Source organism: Panthera pardus, unplaced genomic scaffold, assembly GCF_024362965.1.
Source record: "Panthera pardus isolate Hobbes unplaced genomic scaffold, ASM2436296v1 HiC_scaffold_1, whole genome shotgun sequence".
NCBI classification, from domain to species: Eukaryota; Metazoa; Chordata; class Mammalia; order Carnivora; family Felidae; genus Panthera; species Panthera pardus.
The window spans coordinates 69,411,719-69,434,909 of NW_026526654.1; the positions used below are offsets into that span (position 1 = coordinate 69,411,719).

Genomic DNA, 23,191 nt, shown 5'->3' on the forward strand with positions numbered 1-23,191 from the left:
TCATTGGTTTAGAATATTGAAGGTGATGTTACCTGGAACAAACAAAATGACACTATGAGGAAAGAGACAAATCCAGAATGGGGGACAAGAACACTCCTAGCCTTGGTCTCTTCAAACAGTTAAGTCTCTGGGGGGAAAAGGGGAGAGAGATTGTTCCCAGTTTAAAAGATAGTAAAGAAAAATGACATTCAAATGTAATGCATGAACCTTGGGTGGAATCATAGTTGAAAACTTTTTTTAAAGCTATAGAAGATATTTGGTGGAGAATCATAGAAATTTAATATGGCTCGATATTAGATACTAAGTGATTTTAAAATTTTTTGTGTTATTTTTTCAGATATGATCATAGTAGTATTGAGAATGTCCTTATTGTTAGGAGATACATACCAGAGTATTTAAGAACAGAGTGTTATGAGGTTTAGCAAAAACAAAACAAAACAAAAACAAACAAAAAAAACCAATACTATACATGTACTTATCCATGAAAAAAGAGAGAAAATATGACAAAATGTTATATCTGGGAAATGTTTTTTGTACTCTATTTTATTTCTTTAATTTTATTTATTTTAGAGAGAAAGAGGGGGGAGCATGGCAGGGGAGGGGCAGAGGGAGAGAGAGAGAATCTTCAGCAGGTTCCATGCTATGCATGCCCGATGCCCCTCACAGGGCTTGATCCCACAACCATGAGATCATGACCTGAGTCAAAATCAAGAGTTGTATGCTCAACCAACTGAGCCACACAGATGTCCCTTTTGCACTCTCCTTTAAATTTTGAAATTCTCATAGTAAAATGTTGGAGGGTGGGGTGAGGTGTGACCTTTTTACTCCAAATTAAGAAAGCAGGACATTTCAGTAATTTATTTATTCAAAAAGATCTTTTGAATTTCCACTATGTCCTAAACACTATATTAAGCTTGAATATATATACTGGTGAAAAAAATAATAATAGTCTCGGGGTGCCTGGATGGCTCAGTCAGTTAAGCATCTGGCTCTTTGTCTCAACTCAGCTCTTGATCCCAGGGTCATGAGTTCAAGCCTTGCACTGAGCTGCATGGTGGGAGTGGAGCATACTTTAAAAAAAAAAAAAAGGTAATGGTAATGGTCTCTTTAGTGGAGTCTATGCTATGCCAGTCTATGTCTCCTTTAAGACTGAAGGACTTACTCTCCCAGCTTCTGGGAAGGCTGTGCACTGACGAACCTCTTTTGTCATTTTCTTAACTAAAAAATGCTACCCTACCCAAGGTCATGCCCCTTTTAGGAGCAGCCTGCAACAAATGACTGGTCAATGAGGGGTTGTGAAGACCAGACTCTCTCACCTCAACAAGGGAAAATTCTAAAGAATCATCCCAGCTTCCGAACTTCCCACAGGGTTGGCTGGGGCCTGGTTGTGACATACTTACTGAAGCCCGTTTTCTCTTTCTGCGCAGTCTTGCTTCCGTCCCTTTCCTCCACAGGTTCTGAGAGCATCTACCATTGAAGAGGCATTAAACACTCAAGCAGAATGACTTAACCAGTTGGCACCAGCCAGCTCTTCTATTAGCCACCCCAGTACTGGCACAATAGATTCATGAATAGAGAAAACATGGTAACAAGGAGGAAGGCTGTAACTGGGCCCACCAGTAGAATCTCCTACTCACCAAGCTTAATCCCGTAGCCAAATGATCAACCTGCCAGTAACAGGAACTATTGCTGAGACTCAATACTGCACTATCTCTTGAAGATAGCAAACAGCCACTTGGTGAAAAGGCGACCATATTGGACTCCTTCCACCCTGGATGAGGTAGTCATTCATTTTAACATGAATAGACACATATTCTATGGGTTTGCCTTACCTGTCTGCTGAGTCTCAGCCAACGTGACTATCCAAGGGATTATACTCTATTTGATCCACCATTATGGCATCCCATATATCAATGCATCTGACCAAGGAACCCACTACATAGCAAAGGAAATGTAGCAGTGGGCATATGACCATGGAATCCATTGGACCTATCACATGGCAGAACTCTTGGCTGAAGTACCAGCTTGGAGATGATACCCTGTGAGGATAAAGTACTACCTTCTAGGATGCAGTCATGCTCTAAATCAATCACCATTATTTGATGCTGTATCCCTCGTAGGAGAGTAACTGGGAGTGGAGTCAAAGGTACGGAAGCAGGAGTGTTCCTATGTACCATCATTCCCAGGGACCCACTTGGGGAATTTGTGCTTTTCATCCTCACAAATATAACCACAGTTTTAAAGGTCTTAGTTCCTAAAGGCAAAACATTTCTAACAGGGAACACAACAAGAGTCTTCAATGAATTTTAAACTATACCACCACCCAGTACTCTGAGCCCTTCATGGCAAGGACCAGCAGGCAAGAAAAAGATCTTCATGGGGGTAATTGACTCTCATTATCAAGAGGCAGTAGAACTACTATTACACAGTGGAATCGGGTAGGCATATGTTTGGCATCCAGGTAATCAACTAGGACATCTTTTAGTACTTGTGCAATTTTGATGGTGAATGGACAGATGTAGCAGGTGCAGCCTGAGAAGCACATGATAAACAGTTAACTGGAACTCATCAGTTTTAAGAATCTGTCACTCCACTGGGTGAGTCACCTAGGCCTTCAGAGGTGCTAATCAAGAGTGAAGAGCATCCAGTATGAACCACAGAAGAGAGAAAGGGTGAGTATTGGTTGCAGCCTAATACCAGCTGCGACAGCAGGGGGTGTGGTTTCCCCTTACTAACCCTCCTTTTACAAGTTTCCCCCAGGGAACAAGCCTGCCAGAGCTCTGAAGAAGCTACTTCCAGAACTCATGTAAGGAAAGCAGATCTTCACAAGACATGGACCATTTGGGTGCTATACTGCCCAATCCAGACCAAAGCTGTCAGCCCTCTTAAGGAAGGGCTTCAGCTAAAGAGAATTGCTTTGCCCAAAGTCAGGCCCCTTTCTGGGAAGCCAGCATCCACTGCCTGATTGATGGCCCATCCTGCTTTCTTTTGCTCAACAGGGGTTGAGTAGAGTACTCCCTAATAACTTCCCATGTGCTAATCTCCATCTCAGAATTGACTCATATGTGACACTCTCCCTTGTGTAGATGACAGTGTGGAGAGACAAATAGGTGACTACATTTGTTATTTGTACTCTGAAGGAAATAAACAAGATGCAGTGATAGCAAATAACAGGGAAGCTGTACCTGGAGAGGAGGTGGCATTTAAGCCAGGAGCTATACAATAGACTGAAGTCAGCCATGCGAGGAGCGGGTAGCAAAGTGCATTTCAGAAAGAGAAACATCTTGGATGAAAGCTCTTCCCAAAGAGCTTGGCACATTGAAGTGCCACTTAGAGCTTTGCAGCCTTTTAAAGGATTTTATTTCAAATGCAATAGGAAGCCTTTAAAGGATTTTTTAGGAGATAATATAATGCTGTGGTTTACATTAAAAAAAAAATCTCTCTGATACAGTGTAGAGAACAGGTTGGATGGGAGGAAACCATGAAGGAGGTTATTGCAATGTCAAGAAAACATAACCCAAAGTTTGCCCTTTCCTTCCAAACCATGTTCCAGGGGCACAAGACCCTAGCATTTCCTGCCCATACAGCTCCAACCCACTTTCAGGACCTTCATGGGCCTCTTCCCTATGTCCAACCCCCAAGAACAGACTGCACACACTTAGGGCCGTGGGGTGTTTGGGAAGTGGCTGTAGGGCTTGGAATTGGAGTGTCCACAAGTAAGCGTGTGAAGCCCCTTGCAGTGTGGGATGAAGCCAAGACTGGAAAACATGGAGGGTGAGCTGTGAGGCGGGACCAAGACTGTGAAATCTCTGTACTCTCTGAAGGATTCTAAGAGTCCTAAATTCAAGGCTTGGTCATCCAGTTCCTTAAAAAGGTATGTTTATCAAGATAGGAGGATAGAATATATTTCATTTAACAAGTTGTTAGCTTGTTTTTTAACTTAAAAATGTTTTAGACATATTGTATGGGGCCTTCATTCGTAACTTTCCCTAGTTTCTATGAATGTTTGGGATGAGCATGAAAGTCGCACTACCTACAAAGAATGATATATAAACAAAGCTGGTTTCTTATCGCAAGCAGTAGATGCTGGAGGACAATGGAACAGTATCCTCAAAATGGTGGAGGGAAATATCTGCTAATCTAAAATTCTCCATCCAGTTAAAGGAGCATTCAAAGAATCAATGACGAGCAAAGATATTAATAGAACATTGGTAACTCCAAGGAAACACTGACTATAGAAAATAGCCAACTTTTAGAAGTTAAAACAGGATGAAACTAGTGATCAAATTGAAAATGAGAGGCAAGATTCAGAGTTAAAACATTCTACAGTCCTTATGATGTTGAATATACACTGTGAAACACTTTTAAGCTAGAACTTTTAATATTTTTAAGGTAAACATCTTAAGCGAATATGCAAAACAGAAAGAAATTTAAAAAGTGAATAGTTAGGGGCGCCTGGTTGGCTCAGTCGGTTAAGCATCCAACTTCAGCTCAGGTCATGATCTCACGGTCCGTGAGTTCGAGCCCCACTTCGGGTTGTGTGCTGACAGCTCAGAGCCTGGAGCCTGTTTCAGATTCTGTGTCTCCCTCTCTCTCTGCCCCCCGCCCCTACTCACACTCTGTCTCTCTCTCTCTCTCTCAAAAATAAACATTAAAAAAGTTTTTAAGTGAATAGTTAGGAGGAAGGACAGAAAAAAGCAAAATAAGCTTAACTGGTAATACATATAAAATTGTCCTCATTTCAATATAGAAAATGAGGCACTAATTTATTCTTTGTAAATTTCTACTCACCCAAACCACTGACCATAAAATACCACCTCTGCCTCTATTTTTATTTATCTATGAAGAAAACTGTATGAGAGCTGTTGTTCTTTATTCTTATGAAACTCCATGAAAGAGAGATGTTAAAACATTAGGGGAAATCTTATAAACTTGGGGCTTTCAAACCAATGAGTCAAGTATCAATAACTGTTTGCACAGACTCTACTATTTTCTGAGGGCAATGTAAAATCAAAAAAGCACAGTCCTTGTCATCAAATAGCTTGCAATCTGATTAGGGAGAAACAAGCTATACAAACCCAACTGAAAATAAACTCTAGCACAGAAGACAGCAAATGGGAAGAGCCTTGGATTGTGTAAATGTTACAATTCAGTGCAGGTAGGATCCCTTCCAACCAGGATATCCTGGAAGGCTTTGACTGAATACATGAAATTTGATCTTGGCTTTAAGAGAGGTAGAATCTCAGGGGCGCCTGGGTGGCTCAGTTGGTTAAACGTCCGACTTCAGCTCAGGTCATGATCTCACAGTCTGTGAGTTCGAGCCCTGTGTCGGGCTCTGTGCTGACAGCTCAGAGCCTGGAGCCTGCTTCAGATTCTGTGTTTCCCTCTCTCTCTGCCCCTGCCCCGCTCATTCTATGTCTCTCTCTCTGTCAAAAATAAATAAACATTAAAAAGAAAAAAAAGAATCTCATTAGAGAAAACTGAGAAGAGGTATTAATAAAAGCACTAAAGGAATGCCTGTCTGGCCCAGTTGGTATAGCATGTGACTTGATCTCAGGGTTGTGAGTTTGAGCCCCAGGTTGGGTGTAGAGATGACTTAAAAATAAAATCTTAGGGGCGCCTGGGTGGCTCAGTCGGTTAAGCGTCCGACTTTTGCTCAAGTCATGATCTCACGGTTCATGAGTTTGAGCCCCACGTAGGGCTCTGTGCTGACGGCTCAGAGCCTGGAGCCTGCTTCAGATTCTGTGTCTGCCTCTCTCTCTGTTCCTCCCCCGCTTGCACTCTGTCTCTCTCTCTCTCAAAAGTAAATAAAGATTAAAAAAAATAATAAAAAAATAAAATCTTAAAAAAATAAATAAAAGCACTAAAATATCAAAAAGTGTTGGAGTCAAGAAAGAAGACATTTTTAAGAAAAAAAGGGTGAGCATAACGTGAAATACTAAGAGAAATCATTGAATCAACACTAATGTTATCACAAGGAAGAAAAATTTTAAATATTATTTCAATGATGGTACTAACTTGAACTTTTAATTTGGTTTCTTTCCTTTATATAATGTTACTTTTTTCAAAAAAAGTAGCAAATATAAATACAAAATATTGGTAATGACTTTCTGCATATTACATACATGAATAGCTTAGATTTTTACTATCTCTATACACAACTTTGTTTCCTAGACCTTCTCTAGTTTGTTTGTTTGTTTGGTTTGTTTTTTAAGCCAGATCTTGTATACTGCAGAAGGAATCTCCATATCAGTGCTGTGTTTGAAGCTCAGAATTTTAGGCTTTTGGTTTTTATTTAGAGTCATGATATTGATAACACCTAACATTTACTAAGTAGGTATCGTGTTAAGTGCCCTACATGCTATTTTAGTTAATGCTAGCTGCCATAACAGATAAGCCCCAGAATCTCAGCGGCTTAACAAAATAGAAGTTTATTTCTCACTCACAGAAAATCCAGAAGGACAGTTCTTAACAGGCACAAAGCTGTCCTCCAAGACATGATTCAGGGACCAAGTTTCCTTCTGTTTTGTGGCCCCACTATCTTTAACACATGGCTTCCATGAGAAACCTGCAGAAGGGGAAAGAATAAGGATGATCACAACGGGAGATTTTTGTGAGCTGAGCCTACAAATAGGTTTATGAATATCTTCTTCTCACATTTCATTCATTGGCTAAAATTCAGTCAAATGGCCACAGATAACTACAAGTGAAGACGGGAAATGTGGTTTAGCTGTTTGCTCTAGAAGAAAAAGAAATGGTTTGGTGAACAGTGTTCCAGTCTCTGCCACACATACATTCTTTTTCCATTTAATCCTAACAACCCCATGAGATATGTACTGTAATTTGTAACACTTTACAGATGAGGAAACTGAAACTTTTTATAGGTTAAGTAGCTTACCTAGTACCTCACAGTTAAAGAATGGCAGAATCAAACTCAAACCTAGTCAATCTAAATAAAAAACCATATTCCTTATCAGCTTCACTGCGATATGACTGAAATGCTTGTTACTGAAAAAGAATATCTTTCTTCTAGTTATAAGAGAGGTATGACAATTTTAGAACTTTAAGTAATCCTAAGCCATCATTGTAGTGATGACAAAATTGAGATCTAGAGGGAAAATGTCCTATGGGAGGTCAGATCATTGCTGCTCAGGTACATCCACTGTAAAGAACATTTTTTTTTTAATTAAAAAAAATGTTGTATTTATTTTTGAGACAGAGACAGAGCATGAGCAGGGGAGGGGCAAAGAGAGAGGGAGACACAGAATCCAAAGCAGGCTCCAGGCTCTAGGCTCTGAGCTGTCAGCACAGAGCCTGACACGGGGTGTGAGATCATGACCTGAGCCAAAGTTGGACGCTTAACAGACTGAGCCATCCAGGTGCCCCAAAAACATTTTTTTAAATGTTTATTTATTTTTGAGAGAGAGCGAGAGAGAGAACACACATGCAAGCGGGAGAGGGGCAGAGGGAAGGAGGACAGAAGATCCCAAGGGTGCTCTGCCCTGACAGCAGCAAGCCAAGCCTGATGCAGGGTTTGAACCTAAAAACCGTGAGATCATGACCTGAGCCGAATGGGCCGAAGCTGGACATTCAACCGACTGAGCCACCCACGTGCCCCTAAAACATTTTAATATGAACATATAGTCTTGACAAACTAATAACATATGTCATCCTTTCTAAAATTAACTTCCTGAAGTACGTGGTTTAAGGTAGTTAAATTCAAGCGTTAAGATTTGTTTCCCAGAAGTTTGTCTCCACTCCCTCCTCTCTCCACCTTTGATGTTTTTGGCCCTGAAGAGGGAGCACAACACAGAGTTAGCCTGCCACCGTGTGGCACGGGCCCAAACCTGGAGTCTGTTAAATGTCTTCTTCCCTTTCATTTTGTTTGCTTCTAGTTTATTTACTCACCAACCTAGATTTGATCCTGCCTGATAGGAAATTCATACCTACCTCAAATTATATAGGATTTTTTATTTCAAGATATATTTCTTCATCCAATTCTAAAATTATTGCAGTATTTCCAAACCTGCTCCAGGGAGGGCCAACTTTTAAAATGTGGCCCAGCCACATTCACAAGAGGGTCACTTCAGTGCTTCACAAACGAGGAAACAAACTCAGCAATTAGTGGGGTTTAGCTCAGTGCACTCAGAAGTTAATCGGTGAGCCAGCCATCTCAGGCCTATTAGAAGGCAGATTTCCCAATCGTGCCAACGCCATATTTAATGCCTGTTCAAATATGAATCTAACAGCCATATGAAGAAGAGTCAGAATTTATATAAGGTTCAACATTTCCTAGAGTTTTAACGATACGTCAGCTTAACATGCCAGGCAGATATTTCCCAGACCTCTTCCTGCATTTGGCAAAACAGGAATAACCTCTAAAATTGTTTAAAAGGCAATAGGTCCAGGGGCACCTGAGTGGCTCAGTTGGTTAAGCGGCCAACTTTGGCTCAGGTCATGATCTCACAGTTCGTGAGTTCGGGCCCACATCAGGCTCTGTGCTGACAGCTCGGAGCCCTGGAGCCTGCTTCAGATTCTGTGTCTCCCTCTCTCTCTGCCCCTCCCCTACTTGTGCTCTGTCTCTCGCATTGTCTCAAAAATAAATAAACATTAAAAAAAAATTTTTTTTAAAGGCAATAGATCCAGCAGGTGGCTAAATGGAAATCTGGTATTTCTGCTTCTTCTAACACTTGTTACAAATGATTGGGGACAGGCCATATGCTGATGCAGTTTTAAAATGTCTCTCCTTTTCTTTGGTTCCATTATTCTTTTCCTACCACTGCAAACTGAAATACCCATTTCACATATAACTGGGAAAAGCAATTAAAAGGAAGAAAAGTTTTTTTAACGTTTGAGAGTACATTAGAAAACCCTCAGTATCCTTTTCTCTTTCTTTCCCCCACCCCCCACCTTTTTTGGATGGAAGGTTCACGAGGATAAGCTCACACATTGGTGTGTAAATGTATTATTCCCACCTAATGGGTTAACTGAGATGGGAACGTTAACTTAATCCTGTGACTGTGCCAGTATCTCTCTGGGGAAAAAAGGGGTGCCAATGGAAATCCAAGCTCCTTTACACTCCAGGTTTCCCCTCACCTCCTCACTTCCCCCAGCCTCCACATCTTTCCCAAGCATGGGTCTATACCAAGCTCAAGAACACCATTTGGGCTGTATTTTTTAGAGGACAACAGTATACAAATAATCCTAGATTGTGTAAATACCCATTCTTTGAAGGGGTTCTCTGCCTTCCCTCTAGAGTAGCCATTAATCCCCTTCTTATCACTACCTGTGCAACTAGGTAAAATTGACTCAGGGGAGGCTGTACCACTCCCTATTCTAGAAAGTTCTCCCGCAAATGGTCTAAATCAGCTTAGACATTGGGGCATATATTCTGGTTCTTGTCCATTTTCCTCCTTGGTCTAAATGCTCCGGATCAGCGCTTCCTTATAACTGAAGTGATAAATGTGGGCTTAGGAACGAGGCCACTTAACTTTGCTCAAAGAGCTCACTATGTGGTCTAATTTAATCTAGCTCAGCAGGATTCTATAGTGGGATTTGAAGCTTCAGAGAAATTAAATGTGTTATTTAGTCCACCATTATCTATGTTCCCTATTCATGCTCCTGTGCATGAAAAATGAATGTAGAGTTTACATAAGAAAATTTTCACATTTTAAAAAAAACATTCTTTTTCTATGAATCTCTTTGAGGTATGTGCTGGATATTGCCAAATACTATCAGTCAAATTACAATTCATAAAGAATACTGTCCCACTTACGTTGTAAAATATTCCGAAGATTTAATGCCCAAAGTTTAGAATCTAAATAGTAGTTCGTATTGTGTAGTAAATTTCATCTGTGTAGCCAGATTTCACAAATCTGGCAATATAAATTTACCCTTAAATACAATTCTCCATGAATATTACTCAGCCATAAAAGAAAATGAGATCTTGTCGTTTAAGACAGCCTGGATGGATCTAGAGAATATTTGGCTAAGTGAAATACGTCAGACAGAGAAAGACAACTACCATGTGATTTCACTCATATGTAGAATCTTAAAAAACAAAAACAAAAACAAATGAACAAACAAAAAACAGACTCTTAAATACAGAGAACAAACTGGTAGGTAGTTGCCAGAGTGGAGATGGATGAAGTGGTGGGTAAAATAAAGAGGATGAAGAGGTACAAACTTCCAGTTGTAAAATAAATTAGGTCATCGAGACGAAAAGTACAGCATAGAGAATACAATCAATAATACTGTAATAATGTTGTATGGTGACAGATGGGGACTATACTAATTACAGTGAACAATGAGTCATGTACAGTATTGTGAAATCACTGTTGTGTACCCGAAACTAATATAACATTGTGTGTCAGTTATACTTCAAAAACAAACAAACAAACAAACAAACAACACTAAACTTATTCTCCACGAATTATACTACTTGTCTATGAGAAAAACAAATAACAACTGCTGATTCTATTTCTCCATAACCTAATCTGAAAGGTCCTCAAATTTAGAAAGGATATTTGTCCAAAACCTGTAGAAATATTATTTGTTATATTGTTATATTGTATAATATTGTTACACTTAACAAAAACATCAGAAGCATTATCACTAAACACAGCATGTACTTTTTTTTTTTAATAGCCACAAAGTCTTTGGTACTCCTCCCACTGAGAGATGGAGTCTATGTATCCTCTCCTGGATTCCAAGTCGACTTATCATTTGCTTGCTTGTAACCAATCAAAAGCAGCAGAAATGGCCCTTTGTGACTTCTGAGGCTGGGTCAGAAAAGCTGATACAACTTCCCACTGGTTGACTGTAATACTTGCTTTTAGAGCAAATACAGTAGTAGAATGTGATATAGATGGTAAAAGCATCCAAACCCACACCTGCGTGTCAATATATAAATTAGTGTACAATAAAGATGATATTTCAAGCTGGCCCAGAACAAAAGATACCTTTTTCAATAAATAGTATTTAATCACTTCATCTGTTATTGGTTCTCTTGGCATAAGACTATCCATAATATCCTCTTTCTCAGGTTTTTTGTTTTTGTTTTTTTTATCTAAAATTGATAGTGATGTACCTTTTTTATTCTTCATGATTTTCTTTTCTTCTTAATCAACTTTATCAGTAGTTTATTGATCTTATTAATCTTTTCAAAGAACCAACTTTTGACTGTGTTCATTTTCTCTATTTTTTTCTATTTAGTTGCTTTTCATTTTCATTTTGATTACTTTATTTCTTCTGCTTATTTTGTATTTAGTTTGCTTTTCTTTTTTTTCTGTCACTTAGATAATTGATTTTACATCTTTCTTCTTTTATTATATAAGCATTTAAGTGTCTAAATTTCCCAGTGCTTTTGCTGTAACTCACAAATTTTTACATGTCATATTTTCCTTTTTATTCAGCTCAAAATATTTTATAATTTCCGTTGCAATTTCTCCTTTGACTTTTGGACTATTTAGAAGCAGGTTAATTTCCTCCCAAATTTGGGGGTTTTCCAGATATCTTTCCAGTATTTATTGCTACTTTAATTCCACTGTGGTCACACAGAGGAATATATTCAGTGTGATTTCAATTCTTTTATAACTATTGAGACTTGTAGCCCACCACATGATCTATGTTGGTGAATGTTCTATGCTCCTTCACCTGTCCCCAGTGGAATCATTGCACACACTGACAAAATAGCATTCTATCCCAAGGTGGCAAACAGGAGCCAGGTAGAAGGAGGCAGGCTGGCGAGCTCCACGCTGGGAAACAGACTGCCTATTACCTTGAAGAAGGCAGATTTGACTAACTCAGAAAATGGAACAAGAACCTTCTGGTTGTTACCATACATCCTCCACTTCAGGGTCTTCTATCATTATTCTACTTGGTTCCATGGAACCTCAGAGAGATACTTTAAACTAAGCATCCTGCTTTTAAAAATTCAGAGAACAAAAAAAGAGCCCTTGTGGGGGGTGGTGGGGGAAGAGATATAATCGATGAAATGAAAATATAATGGAAGGGTTGAAAGATAATGTTGAGGAAATCTCCCAGAAAAGGGAATAAACATGGGAAAGGTGTAAGAAGGGAAAGAAAAAAATATATTTTTAAAGATTTTATTTTTTAACTTTTTAAATGTTTATTTATTTATTTTGAGAGAGAGAGAGAGCTGGGGAGGGGCAGTGAGAGAGGGAGAGAGAGAATTCCAAGCAGGCTCCTCCCCATCAGAAGCAGAGCCCGTTGTGGGGCTCGAACTCACAAACTGTGAGATCCTGACCTGAGCCGAAATCAAGAGTCAGGCACTTAACTGACTGAGCCACCCAGGCACCTCAAAGATTTTATTTTTTTAAGTAATCTCTACACCCAATGTGGGGCTCAAACTTACAACCCCAAGATCAGGAGTCGCATGCTCCCCTGACTGAGCCAGTCAGGTGCCCCAGAAAAAGATTTTTTTTTTTTTTAATTAGAGAATAACTCAAAGTTCAGCAACCAAATAATAGGAATTCCAAAAAGAAGGAACATAAAAAATGGAGGAGAAAATTCAAGATATCCCAAAATTGAAAGTAATTTACTTCCAGCAGGAAGAGGCAGAGGAAAGGGCCCACTAAGTTTCCAATATAATAGACGAAAATAGACTCAGTCCAAGATACATGATTACGAAATTTCAGAATTCCTGGAACAAAGTTAAGATTTTATAATCTTCCAAAGAGAAAAAAGTCACAAATGAAGGATCAAGAGTCAGTCTGGTTTTAGATTCTCAACAGCAGCAAAGGAACCACAGCACACAGAAGCAATGCCTTCAAAGTTCTAAAAGGAAATGATTTCCATCCTAGAATCCCATATCAGATAAACTATTAATAAATTGTTAGAGTTAAAAATGACATTTTCAGGGGCCCCTGGGTAGGTCAGTCGGTTAAGTGTCCGACTTTGGCTCAGGTCATGATGTCACAGCTGTGTTTTAGCCCTGCATCAGCCTCTGTGCTGACAGCTCGGAGCCTGGAGCCTGCTTCGGATTCTGTGTTTCCCTCTCTCTCTGCCCCTCCCTGCTCATGCTCGGTCTCTCTCTCTCTCTCTCTCTCTCAAAAATAAACATTAAAAAAAAAGACATTTTCAGAGATTCAAGGTGTAAAAACTTACCTCCCATGGATCCAAGAGGCTACTGAATGTGTGCTCCACCAAGACAACCAAGTGAACCAAGAAAGGGGAAAATCTGGGATATAAAAGGAGGATCTGGGGCTCTTGGGTGGCTCAGTTGGTTAAGCATCTGACATCAGCTCAGGTCATGATCTCATTGTTTGTGAGTTGGAGCCCTGCAACAGGCTGGGATACTCTCTCTCCCTCCCTCTCTGCCCATCCCTTGCACGTGCACATGCTGGCTCTCTCACTCCCTCTCTTTGTCAAAATAAATAAATAAACTTAAAAAAAAAAAAAAAAGAAGAGGATCCTAAAGGTCAAGGGAATCTCAAAGAAGTGCATATGATGTCGTGGAGAACAACTAATTCTTAAGAGACAGACACAATAAAGACTTATCACCAAACTATCTGCAGTTGTTATATTCTCTTCACCTGGAAGAAAAAATTCCCAGGCAAGCCTGGGTCTGATTCTTACCTGTATTTGGCAGGCCTTGATCTTATGCTAATGAGAAATCAAGAGTCCCCTCCTCTCCATGCCCTACAGCCAGGACCAGCTGATACTCCTTTACCCCAAGAAGTATTCTGATTTGCTCATTCCTGACAGCTGAAAGTGGGCTTTGACATAGAATATACAGCACAGTCCACTCCTACTATCTTCCCACTATCCCACCAGAAAGGCCTGCCTGTGGCCTCAACTATGGTAAGCCCTATGCTTCCTAAGACTCCGTCATGGCCTTGCACACTAACACACTAACTGCCCAGAAGGGGCTCTTATAGAACTCAAGGAAGCAAAATGCAGACTATGACCCAGAGACTATCTTCAGTTTATCTCCTGTCATCTAATAATGGCAATGTTCCTGTTCGGTAAGATTTGTGCTTGCTTCTCGGTGTCTGTACTGATCCCTTTTTATGCATATTTATATGAACATAGTTGACACAATGATATAAAATTAAATGAGAATAAAAAAGAAAAGACTAGGCAAGTTACTTAATATTTTTAGCCTCAGTTTCCATATCTATAAAAGGGGACAGAAATAGTCTTACCATTCAGCTGTTGGGAGGAGTAACTAAACAAACACAGACAATGTATATGATGCAGATTAGAGGCTCAATCGGTGATAACTATTTTTTAAGCTCTCGATTTAGTAAGATAATTCCTTTAATGTGGGAGTATGTGTGTGAGTGTGACTGTGTGGTGTGTGTTTGTATATATACAAAGTGTCGTAAGGGTAAAGTAGGAGTGACCCACACCTCCAGGGGTAACAGCAGATCCTGGAGAAGGCCAAAAATATGGAGTGTGACAAGTGCCAGGAGCCCTGTAGGCCTGTGAGCTGTGGCAGAATCAAAGATTTGGTAAACTGGAATAGTTTATGCCTCTTACACATGCTTCTTAGATTTTGCTATGGAAAATTTCAAAGGCATGCAAGATAAGGAGACTAATATAATATACCCTGTCTACCTGGCTTCAACAACTATCAATTCATGGCCAGTCTTGTTATATTATATCATACCAAGCTACTTCTTCTCCATTACCAGATGCTTTATAAACAAATCTCAGAATCACGTAATTACATCTGTGAATATTTTAGTATTATGCTTTTTGTATTTTCCTGTGGCCTTCTCATCATTTAATAAATCCTTTAAAAAATAATAACAAAAATATAAGTGTATATGAGTTAGTATATACACTAACATGGAAAGATCTCATAAATGTATTATTGTTCAATGTAATAAAGAAGTTACAGATATCACAATTACATTTAAAAAGACCTAAACAAAAAATAAACAGTATAGGGGAAGGGAATAAGATAAAATAAGATAAAAACAGAGAGGGAGGCAAACCATAAGAGACTCTCAAATACAGAGAACAAACTGAGGGTTGCTGGTGGGGTGTTGGGTGAGGGGAATGGGCTAGATGGGTGATGGGCATTCAGGAGGACATTTGTTGGGATGAGCACTGGGTGTTATATGTAAGTGATGAATTGGTAGTTTCTACTCCTGAAATCATTATTTCACTATATATTAACTAACTTGGATTTAAATAAAATTAAAAACTTAAAAATAAATAAAAAATAAACAGTAAAACATATGCATGTGCTTCAAAATATGTAAGTACATATATAGAAAGATAGTTGCAAAAATATGCATCAAACTACTAATCCTGATTACCTCAGAGGAGGGGAATAGTGATGTAAAGAGTGAACTTAAGAATTTTGTCCTGTAGGCATTTATATTGTTTGACACTCAAAAAACAATATATTCATCATTATTTAGGTGATTTTTTTTTTTTTTTTTTATGAAAAGAAGTGAAGTAAACACTGCTCGTTGCTGCCCAGAGTGACAGTAACTCATACGGGAAATGTTAAGAAGTCCTAAGTGCTGATTTGAGTTTCTAGCTACTAAGCGACCTTCCAACCTCCTTTCTAATCAAGTTTGTTTTTGTTTGTTTTTCCCCCTGCCAACTAAAAATACACTATCCAGTTCAGGAAATGTGGCTGATTGAATAGCAGCTGCTACTGAAGACCAACTTTGCATATTGAAACAACCTTGGAAGATAAAAAGCAACAGCTCCCTGTCATCAGCTCCTGTTCTGAGGCGCGGCTGGAGCACATCACACTTTTGTCTTGGCCTCCACATTGTCCTTCCTGCACATTTTCAAGAGACAGTCCCTGGCCACTGTTTTGTTTTGTTTTCCCTTTTAGTGTCAGGAAATTTCCTGCAAATATGTAGAAGCAGAAGTTGAAGCTGCTTCAGTGCAAGTCTAATACCCTTTAGACTTTTTTTTTTTTTAAGTTTATTTATTTTGAGAGACAGAGCATGAGAGGGAGAGGGTCAGAGAGAGAGGAAGAGAGAGAATCCCAAGCAGGCTCCACACCGTTAGCACAAAGCCCGATGCAGAGCTCAAACCCACAAGCCACGAGATCATGACTGATGTCAGATGCTTAACCAACTGAGCCACCCAGGCTCCCCACATCCTTTAGATCTTTCTCACACTCACTATTTTAGAGAGTAGATCACCCACTGCTATTTCCTTTTCCTATTTTTTTGTTTTTGTTTTGTTTTGTTTTTAGAGAGAGAGAGATTGTCAAGATACTGTTTCTGTTGGGAGGGAGACAGAGCAAAGAGAGAGGCACAGAAGTTCCTCTAACTTTGCCAGGTTCCTCATTTGGTTATAAAGAGATGGTTTCACCAATAAAATGGAAACTAGGAATGGCAGAAAGGGAGATTTGTTGTGCTGTAAATGTAAAACACTCACAGGCCACTAAAAGTGATAATAATTCTAAGTACAACTCAAAATGCAAAATAAAGACAGTTTAAGAGTCTGCAATGTATCCTATATCTAATTCTGATATATGGTGCCCTAGTCTTCATATACAAGAGTGATGCTGATTTCTCCCATTCATATGGCATGCAGTTGCACTTTGAAAAGTTTTTTGTTTTTGTTTTTTTCACTCATGTGATAGACTATACAGAGCTTTGCTTATAGCTGCTCAATAAAAATTCCATTATACTGGGGCGCCTAGGTGGCTCAGTCAGTTAACTGACCGACTTCGGCTCAGGTCATGATCTCACAGTTTGCGAATTCAAGCCCACATCGGGCTCTCTACTGTAGCACAGAGCTGCTTTGGGTCCTCTGCCCCACCCCCCCACCCCCCCAGCTTGTTCTCTCTCTCAAAATAAATAAATAAACTTAAAAAAAATTCCATTGTATCCATAAGATATTTGAGCTGAAGGAAACCTAACAGTACCTAGTCCAACCTTTCTTCGCAAATCAATGGCTTCTTCAGCTTCTGTCCACCTCTCCTCCCTCCCCAGGACCACACAGAAGGAACTGGGGTCAGAGTGAAGGCAATGTTGCTCCCTTTGCTCCCAAGCCCCAGGCACACCTTAACCTTAGCCCCTGTGTCCTTATCATCTGCCCATTCCAATCCTCCTGCAAATCAAATCCTGGCAGGTTCCCCAAGGAGTCATCAGCTGGACAGGACTAAGTCTCAGCTTGATCTAATCGCCCTCCACCACGATAAGACAAACAAGCCTTCTTTCACACAGGTCTTTAATGCTTTGAGCCTGCTTCGGCATAACGACAAAGATTCTTTGCTTGACCAAACTTTAGTCAGGCTTCTGAAACTTCTTCTCGGCCCATCTGTACATTTATTTCCTTGTAAAATCCAGTTTTAGCAACAACCCTCCTAAGTGTTCACCAGAATGCCCTGCCCTCCATATCTAATCCCCTCAATATCTGATCGGGTTCCTCATGCCCCGCCCACGTGACGTCTGGTCACGTGGCATGACTTCAGCAAGAATCCTGTTAGGTCAGCTTAGCCAGAATCTCCCCAGAACCTCTTAGTAATTTGCTATCTGCTGACCCCCACCCTGATCCTTGGCTATAAATTTCCACTTGCCCAGGCTGGCTGCAAAGTGACTATAGCCTACAGCCACAGGCACCCCAAAGAACTAAACAACAGTCACGTCGATAACAAATAACACAGTGGTGTACATAATACACTCCGTGTTTCTGACTTTTCCTAACCACTTCCTCCTGTTAAAATACCCTACAATTACAACAGGATGTTTGCTCTTTGCAAAGCACTTTCTCAGTGGGTAGCAGGCACCATGAAAGAAGAAGAGATGAATAAATCCCAGCAAGATCTCAAGTAAATCATTTACTCTGAGCCTTGTTCTTTATTTGTAAAATGGGAGAGTCATAGCTCCTAATTTGCTTCTTGACTTTTTAATGAAACGCGTGGGAAGGCAGAAAGCACAAATGCTACCTGTTACAAGAGCCAGAGCACTGCAACTGCAGATGCAAATTAGAGAGTTACAGAAAGAATCAATGGCTTCTGATTGGCCAGTGTTTTAAAAATTATGTTTTCCAGGGGCGCCTGGGTGGCTCAGTCGGTTAAGTCTCTGACTTCCGCTCAGTTCATGATCTGGCTGTTCTCGAGTTCCAGCCCCACATGGGGCTCTGTGCTGACAGTTCAGAGCCTGGAGCCTGCTTCAATTCTGTGTCTCCCTCTCTCTCTGCCCCTCCAGCACTCGTGCTCTGTCTCTCTGTCTCTCTCTCTCTCAAAAATAAATAAATGGTAAAAAAAAAAAAAAAAAAAAAAAAAAAATCTCCAGGCTCCAGAAAAAACATCAAGGCATGTGTTCTGAGCTAAGAAACGGGGTTGGTGTTAGACTTTGCTCTATCAAGAGCTGAGGAACTGGGGACATCTCTGTGCCACGTCCCCAGCAGGACCGCCAGGGGAGTCCAGGGGGGACTAAGGGAGGGGCTGATGAGCCTGCCCCGCCCCCGACCACCTGGGAAAGGAAGTGGGAAAGGAGAACCAGCAACCGTCACTGCATTTCCTTCACATCTCACTCTTGGGACACAACAGGACGAGGACAGAGCAGCTGCAGCTGGATGCGGGCAGACGGCCACAGAGGAGGAGCTTTTTCAGCCACAGTCTAGTAACAGAGGTAACTTTCATTTTCCTCGTACCCCCCACCCCCCACCCCGGCATAAGGAAGGAACAGAACCTGTCTTATTTTCCTGAAGGGGCAGCCCGAATATACCCCTGGGGGACAGATGTCCCTTCCCCTGTCCCAGCCAGGTTTCCCCTAAGTCGGGAACAGGTCTTGGTTTTAGAAACGGATTCTTGAGGAACGTGAGTCGTGCTCTAGAGGTAATTTACCTTGATGAGGCAATGGAGGAAACCACTTTGCCCCAACTTGTAAATTTGTCCCCAGGCGACAGTATTTATAAATAGCCACTGTTTACCGGACACGGTGCTGGTCCTGAGGAGAGTTCCAGAGGCAGAAGCTTATATGAGCCGATTGGACTCTTCACTGCGTGCACTGAACTCAAGCTAGCTTCCGTTTCAGGGTTTAGGCTTACAGGAGGAAAATAGAGCCTGGAAGCCACAGACGAGCAAGAGCTGAAGCCATCTTTTGGTCATTTCTATTGAACTAGGTTATGTCCAACTAGAACTTCTTTTGCCTCTTTGCTTTAACTACCAAGGAAAGTGAGCCCGCATTCGGAGTCTTCCAGGGGGCCCTACCCTCTTTGACTCAGCTCCCTCCCCACCTTCCCGAGATAGGTCAGCTCATGGTGACTCATATGCCCTTACTTCCTGGCCCTTTCAGAGTCCAGGCCAGTGTTTGAAACCTGACCTTGTATAAACACTTCCTACTTTGGGAGTAGAGCCTCTTCTTCCATTTGCCTGGATGCATGTGTGTTCCCTCAGAAAAGAATGGCTTATGTGCGCACCTGGCCTTTCTCCCCTAGGGGTTAGCAGTGGCCACCATGGGTTCTGTGAATTCCCGAGATCACAAGGCAGAGGCCCAGGTGGTGATGATAGGCCTCGACTCAGCAGGCAAGACCACGCTCCTGTACAAACTGAAGGGCCACCAGATGGTGGAGACCCTGCCCACTGTTGGTTTCAATGTGGAGCCTCTGGAAGCACCGGGGCACGTGTCTCTGACTCTCTGGGATGTGGGGGGGCAGACCCAGCTCCGGGCCAGCTGGAAGGACCACCTGGAAGGCACGGATGTCCTCGTGTATGTGCTGGATAGCACCGATGAAGCCCGCTTACCCGAGGCAGTGGCTGAGCTCATGGAAGTCCTGGACGACCCACACATGGCCAGCGTCCCTTTCTTGGTGCTGGCCAACAAGCAGGAGGCGCCAGATGCCCTGCCGCTGCTGGAGATCCGAGAGAGGCTGGGCCTGGAGAGGTTCCAGGACCGCAGCTGGGAGCTTCGGGCCTGCAGTGCCCTCACTGGCGCTGGGCTGCCAGAGGCCCTACAGAGCCTGAGGAGCCTCCTGAAATCCCGCAGCCACTGCGTGTCTACGTGAGCACAGGCGGGGCAGGGAGTGGGGAGAACAGGAAGACGCGATCCGGGCACAGCAGCATATCTTTGCTGATACGACCTGAAAGAATCAGCTGGGCCTTAAGAATCTTAAGCTCAGTTTATCAGACGAGAAGTCCTTCTGTGCTTGGACAGGATATTTTCCTCTTGAAGCTTGTTGTCACTAGTGTTTATGTTGAAAATCAACTATGGGGCACCTGGGTGGCTCAGTTGGTTGAGCGTCCAACTTCAGCTCAGGTCATGATCTCATGGTTTGTGGGTTCAAGCCCCATGTCAGGCTCCGTGCTGACAGCTCAGAGCCCGGACGCTGCTTCAGATTCTGTTTCTCCCTCTCTCTGCCCCTCCCCTGCTCATACTCGCCTCAAAAATAAACATTAAAAATTTTTTTTAATTACAAAGAAAAAATAAGAAAATCAACTCTTCTTTGAATAATAATACCCTAAGGGGCAAAAAATGCCTCCACACACTTCATTTAATAACTCATGACCGAGGGTGAAACGAGCAATTGTAACAATAGAACAATGAATGGTTGCATGGTAATTAAGATCTAAATTCACAGAGGGAATGAGGTTTCAAAATCAGATTAGAATATCTTCTGGACATGGTCACAATCTTATGAGTGATTTTTCCCTGGGAGCCTCTGGGTATATGCCGAGATCACTCTGAGTGCCAGCAGCCAGGACCAGCAGAATTGAGTAGGCGACTCTGCCCCCACAGAGTCTTGGGTTTAGAAGTTCACAGGGGCACTGAGCCCTGGGCAAGAGGCTGGAGTTAAGACCTTCCAAAATTTATCCTTTTCTCTGACGCTGATTAATTCTTCTCTACCTTTTTTTTTTTAAGTTTATTTATTTATTTTGAGAGAGAGAGAGAGAGAGAGAGGGCAAAGGAGAGGCAGAGAGAGAAGGAGAGACAGAATCCTAAGCAGGCTCCACACTGTCAGTGTGGAGACTGACACAGGGTTCAAACCCGCAAACCATGAGATCATGATCTGAACCAAAATCAGGAGTCAGTCACTTAACCAACTGAGCCACCCATGCGCCCCTCTTCTCTACCTTTTATCATCCTATATTGGTCTTTGTCTAAAGCGTTTCATTTTTGTCTTTTTTTTCCTTCTTTTCTTCTTACAGCACACATTTTCCCTTAAAGATCAGATTAATCAAAGATTTCATTAATTCATTCATTTAATTTAAAAAAATGTATAGAACATTGAATTTGGACAAAAGGCACTGAGTTTTTAGTTATGAGCCAGGCCCTTTAGATGTCAAGTGTGAATTTTGAAAACACATGCAACAGAAATGCTTCTTTCTCATTATTAATAGTAAAAAAGAAAGTTGAACACAGCATCCTACAAGGGCTTTCAGGTGATCTTAACCTAGGAACCACAAAGCTCCTGAAATTATTTGCAAAATATTATGCTTGGAACCTGTTTTGGGGGTAGGGTGGGGAAGAAGATCCATTTTGTGACTCGTAAAAGTTAAGAATCACTGACCTGGTCTTATCCATCATCCAACCCAGGAATAGTTTCTATAATCTGAGGGTTTTATTTATTATTTTTTGAGAGAGAGAGAGACAGAGCATAAGAAGGGGAGGGCAGAGAGAGAGAGAGGGAGACATAGAAACCAAAGCAGGGGGCGCCTGGGTGGCTCAGTCGGTTGAGCGCCGACTTCGCTCAGGTCACGATCTCGCGGTCCGTGAGTTCGAGCCCCGCATCGGGCCCCTGTGCTGACAGCTCAGAGCCCGGAGCCTGTTTCAATTCTGTGTCTCCCTCTCTCTGACCCTCCCCCATTCATGCTCTGTCTCTCTCTGTCTCAAAAATAAATAAACATTAAAAAAAAAAAAAAAAGAAACCAAAGCAGGCTTCAGGCTCTAAGCTGTCAGCACAGAGCCAGACATGGGGCTCGAACTCACAAACCGTGAGATCATGACCTGAGCTGAAGTCGGACGCTTAACCGCCTGAGCCACCCAGGCACCCCTATAATCTGAGTTTTTAATGGCCAGCAGCTTATATTTGACACGTGCTCTCATGTTAAACAGCTCTACGTGTTGGAGCTACCCTGGGCTACAACTATGCTCCTTATAGCTCCCTGTCTGGAGTGACGCAGTATAAATGGGCCCTCAATACCTCTCCAACATCTGAGATCCACCCGGTCCTCCTACTCAAATTCTTCCCTTCTAACATCAGGTTAGTCATGCCGAGTTCTTTCCAGTACTTGTCAGTAGACGGTTTTCCTGTGTCAGACACAGGAAAGTGCAAAGATGCAAAGACAGATTGGACAAGGCCTTGGCCCTCATGGAGCTCTGGCTAAGAAAGCAATAAGACAAAACTCCCATAAAAATGCAGATAGAGTCTCAATTCAGCAACTGTTGATTGAGCACTCACTGGGGCCAAGTTCTGTGCTCGGGGCTTTCCATAGATTATCTGACATTCTCTCAACTCTGCAAAGTAGGAATCATTCTCATTTGGCATAATTAGAGACTGAGGTTGGGAGAGGTTGCGACTTGCTTGAGGCACAGAGCTATTAAGTGACAGATCTGGAATTTGAAACCAGATAAGTCTAGCCCAAATGATACTTGTATTCTTCCAGGACATGTTTCTAGAAGGTTTAAGCCAAGGTTGACCTTCAGCAGATTTACGAGAGGAGCAGCCTAGTCAAAGGGAGGAGGCTGCTTGGAGGCGTAAGGGGGAGTGAAGGAAGAACAAGTAAGCTGGAGTGGCCCCAGCAGGAGGCTGGGGTGAGGGGTGGGTGTATTATAATAGGAAACAAAACTGGAAAGAACTCAAGTCCAAGTTGGGGAAGGTCTGGACTTTTGTAATCTGGCTCAGGGAAGTGAAACCGCTGGACTTGCCATTTAGGAAGATAACTTAGTGGCAGTGCGACGGTGGAATAAACAGAAGGGAGACACTGGAGGCAGGCAGGCAGGAAGACCCGCTAGGTGGCCTTCACAGTAACACTGGAGAGGAGGGAAAGAGATGGGAAATTGAAAGCCAGTTTTAAGGGTAAAAGCTGAGAGAAGAAGAATTTGAAAACGGCTCAAGATTTTGAGTGTATGGGACAGGAGGGATCCGAATGATCTGAGAAGATGGACACAAGAGGAACAAGTTGGGATGGGGCCAGAACTGCTGGGTTCTGCTCTTGAAGCGCTGGGTGTGGATGTGTTTATAGTTTCTTCCAGATGGTTCTATGACCTACAGTCCTTGAGATGGTGAATGCCCTGCT

The 23,191-nt window shown here is 41.8% G+C and overlaps 2 protein-coding genes across 6 annotated transcripts in view; one reads left to right on the top strand and one right to left on the bottom strand.

Moving 5' to 3' along the window:
* The window catches only part of RCBTB1 (RCC1 and BTB domain containing protein 1), an 89,548-nt gene that overhangs the window by 57,666 nt on the left and 8,691 nt on the right, over positions 1 to 23,191 (bottom strand). For 4 of the 5 annotated variants that reach the window (XM_019447609.2, XM_053899660.1, XM_053899664.1 and 1 more), the window contains one exon: positions 6,447 to 6,568. The gene's annotated coding sequence lies outside the window, so the exon portion shown is untranslated. Of the gene's footprint in view, positions 1 to 6,446; positions 6,569 to 13,128; positions 13,312 to 23,191 lie in introns of those variants that run through there. The other variant, XM_053899655.1, reaches the window with a different exon arrangement.
* ARL11 (ADP ribosylation factor like GTPase 11) lies at positions 18,339 to 20,804 on the top strand. The gene is made up of 2 exons (XM_019447616.2): positions 18,339 to 18,584; positions 19,393 to 20,804. Exon 2 carries the CDS (start codon positions 19,411 to 19,413, stop codon positions 19,957 to 19,959), a length of 549 nt encoding a protein of 182 aa, XP_019303161.1. The 5' UTR covers positions 18,339 to 18,584; positions 19,393 to 19,410; the 3' UTR covers positions 19,960 to 20,804.

Coding starts and splice junctions, on each gene's coding strand:
- ARL11 (XM_019447616.2), top strand. CDS start 19,411: ATGGGTTCTGTGAATTCCCGAGATCACAAGGCAGAGGCCCAGGTGGTG.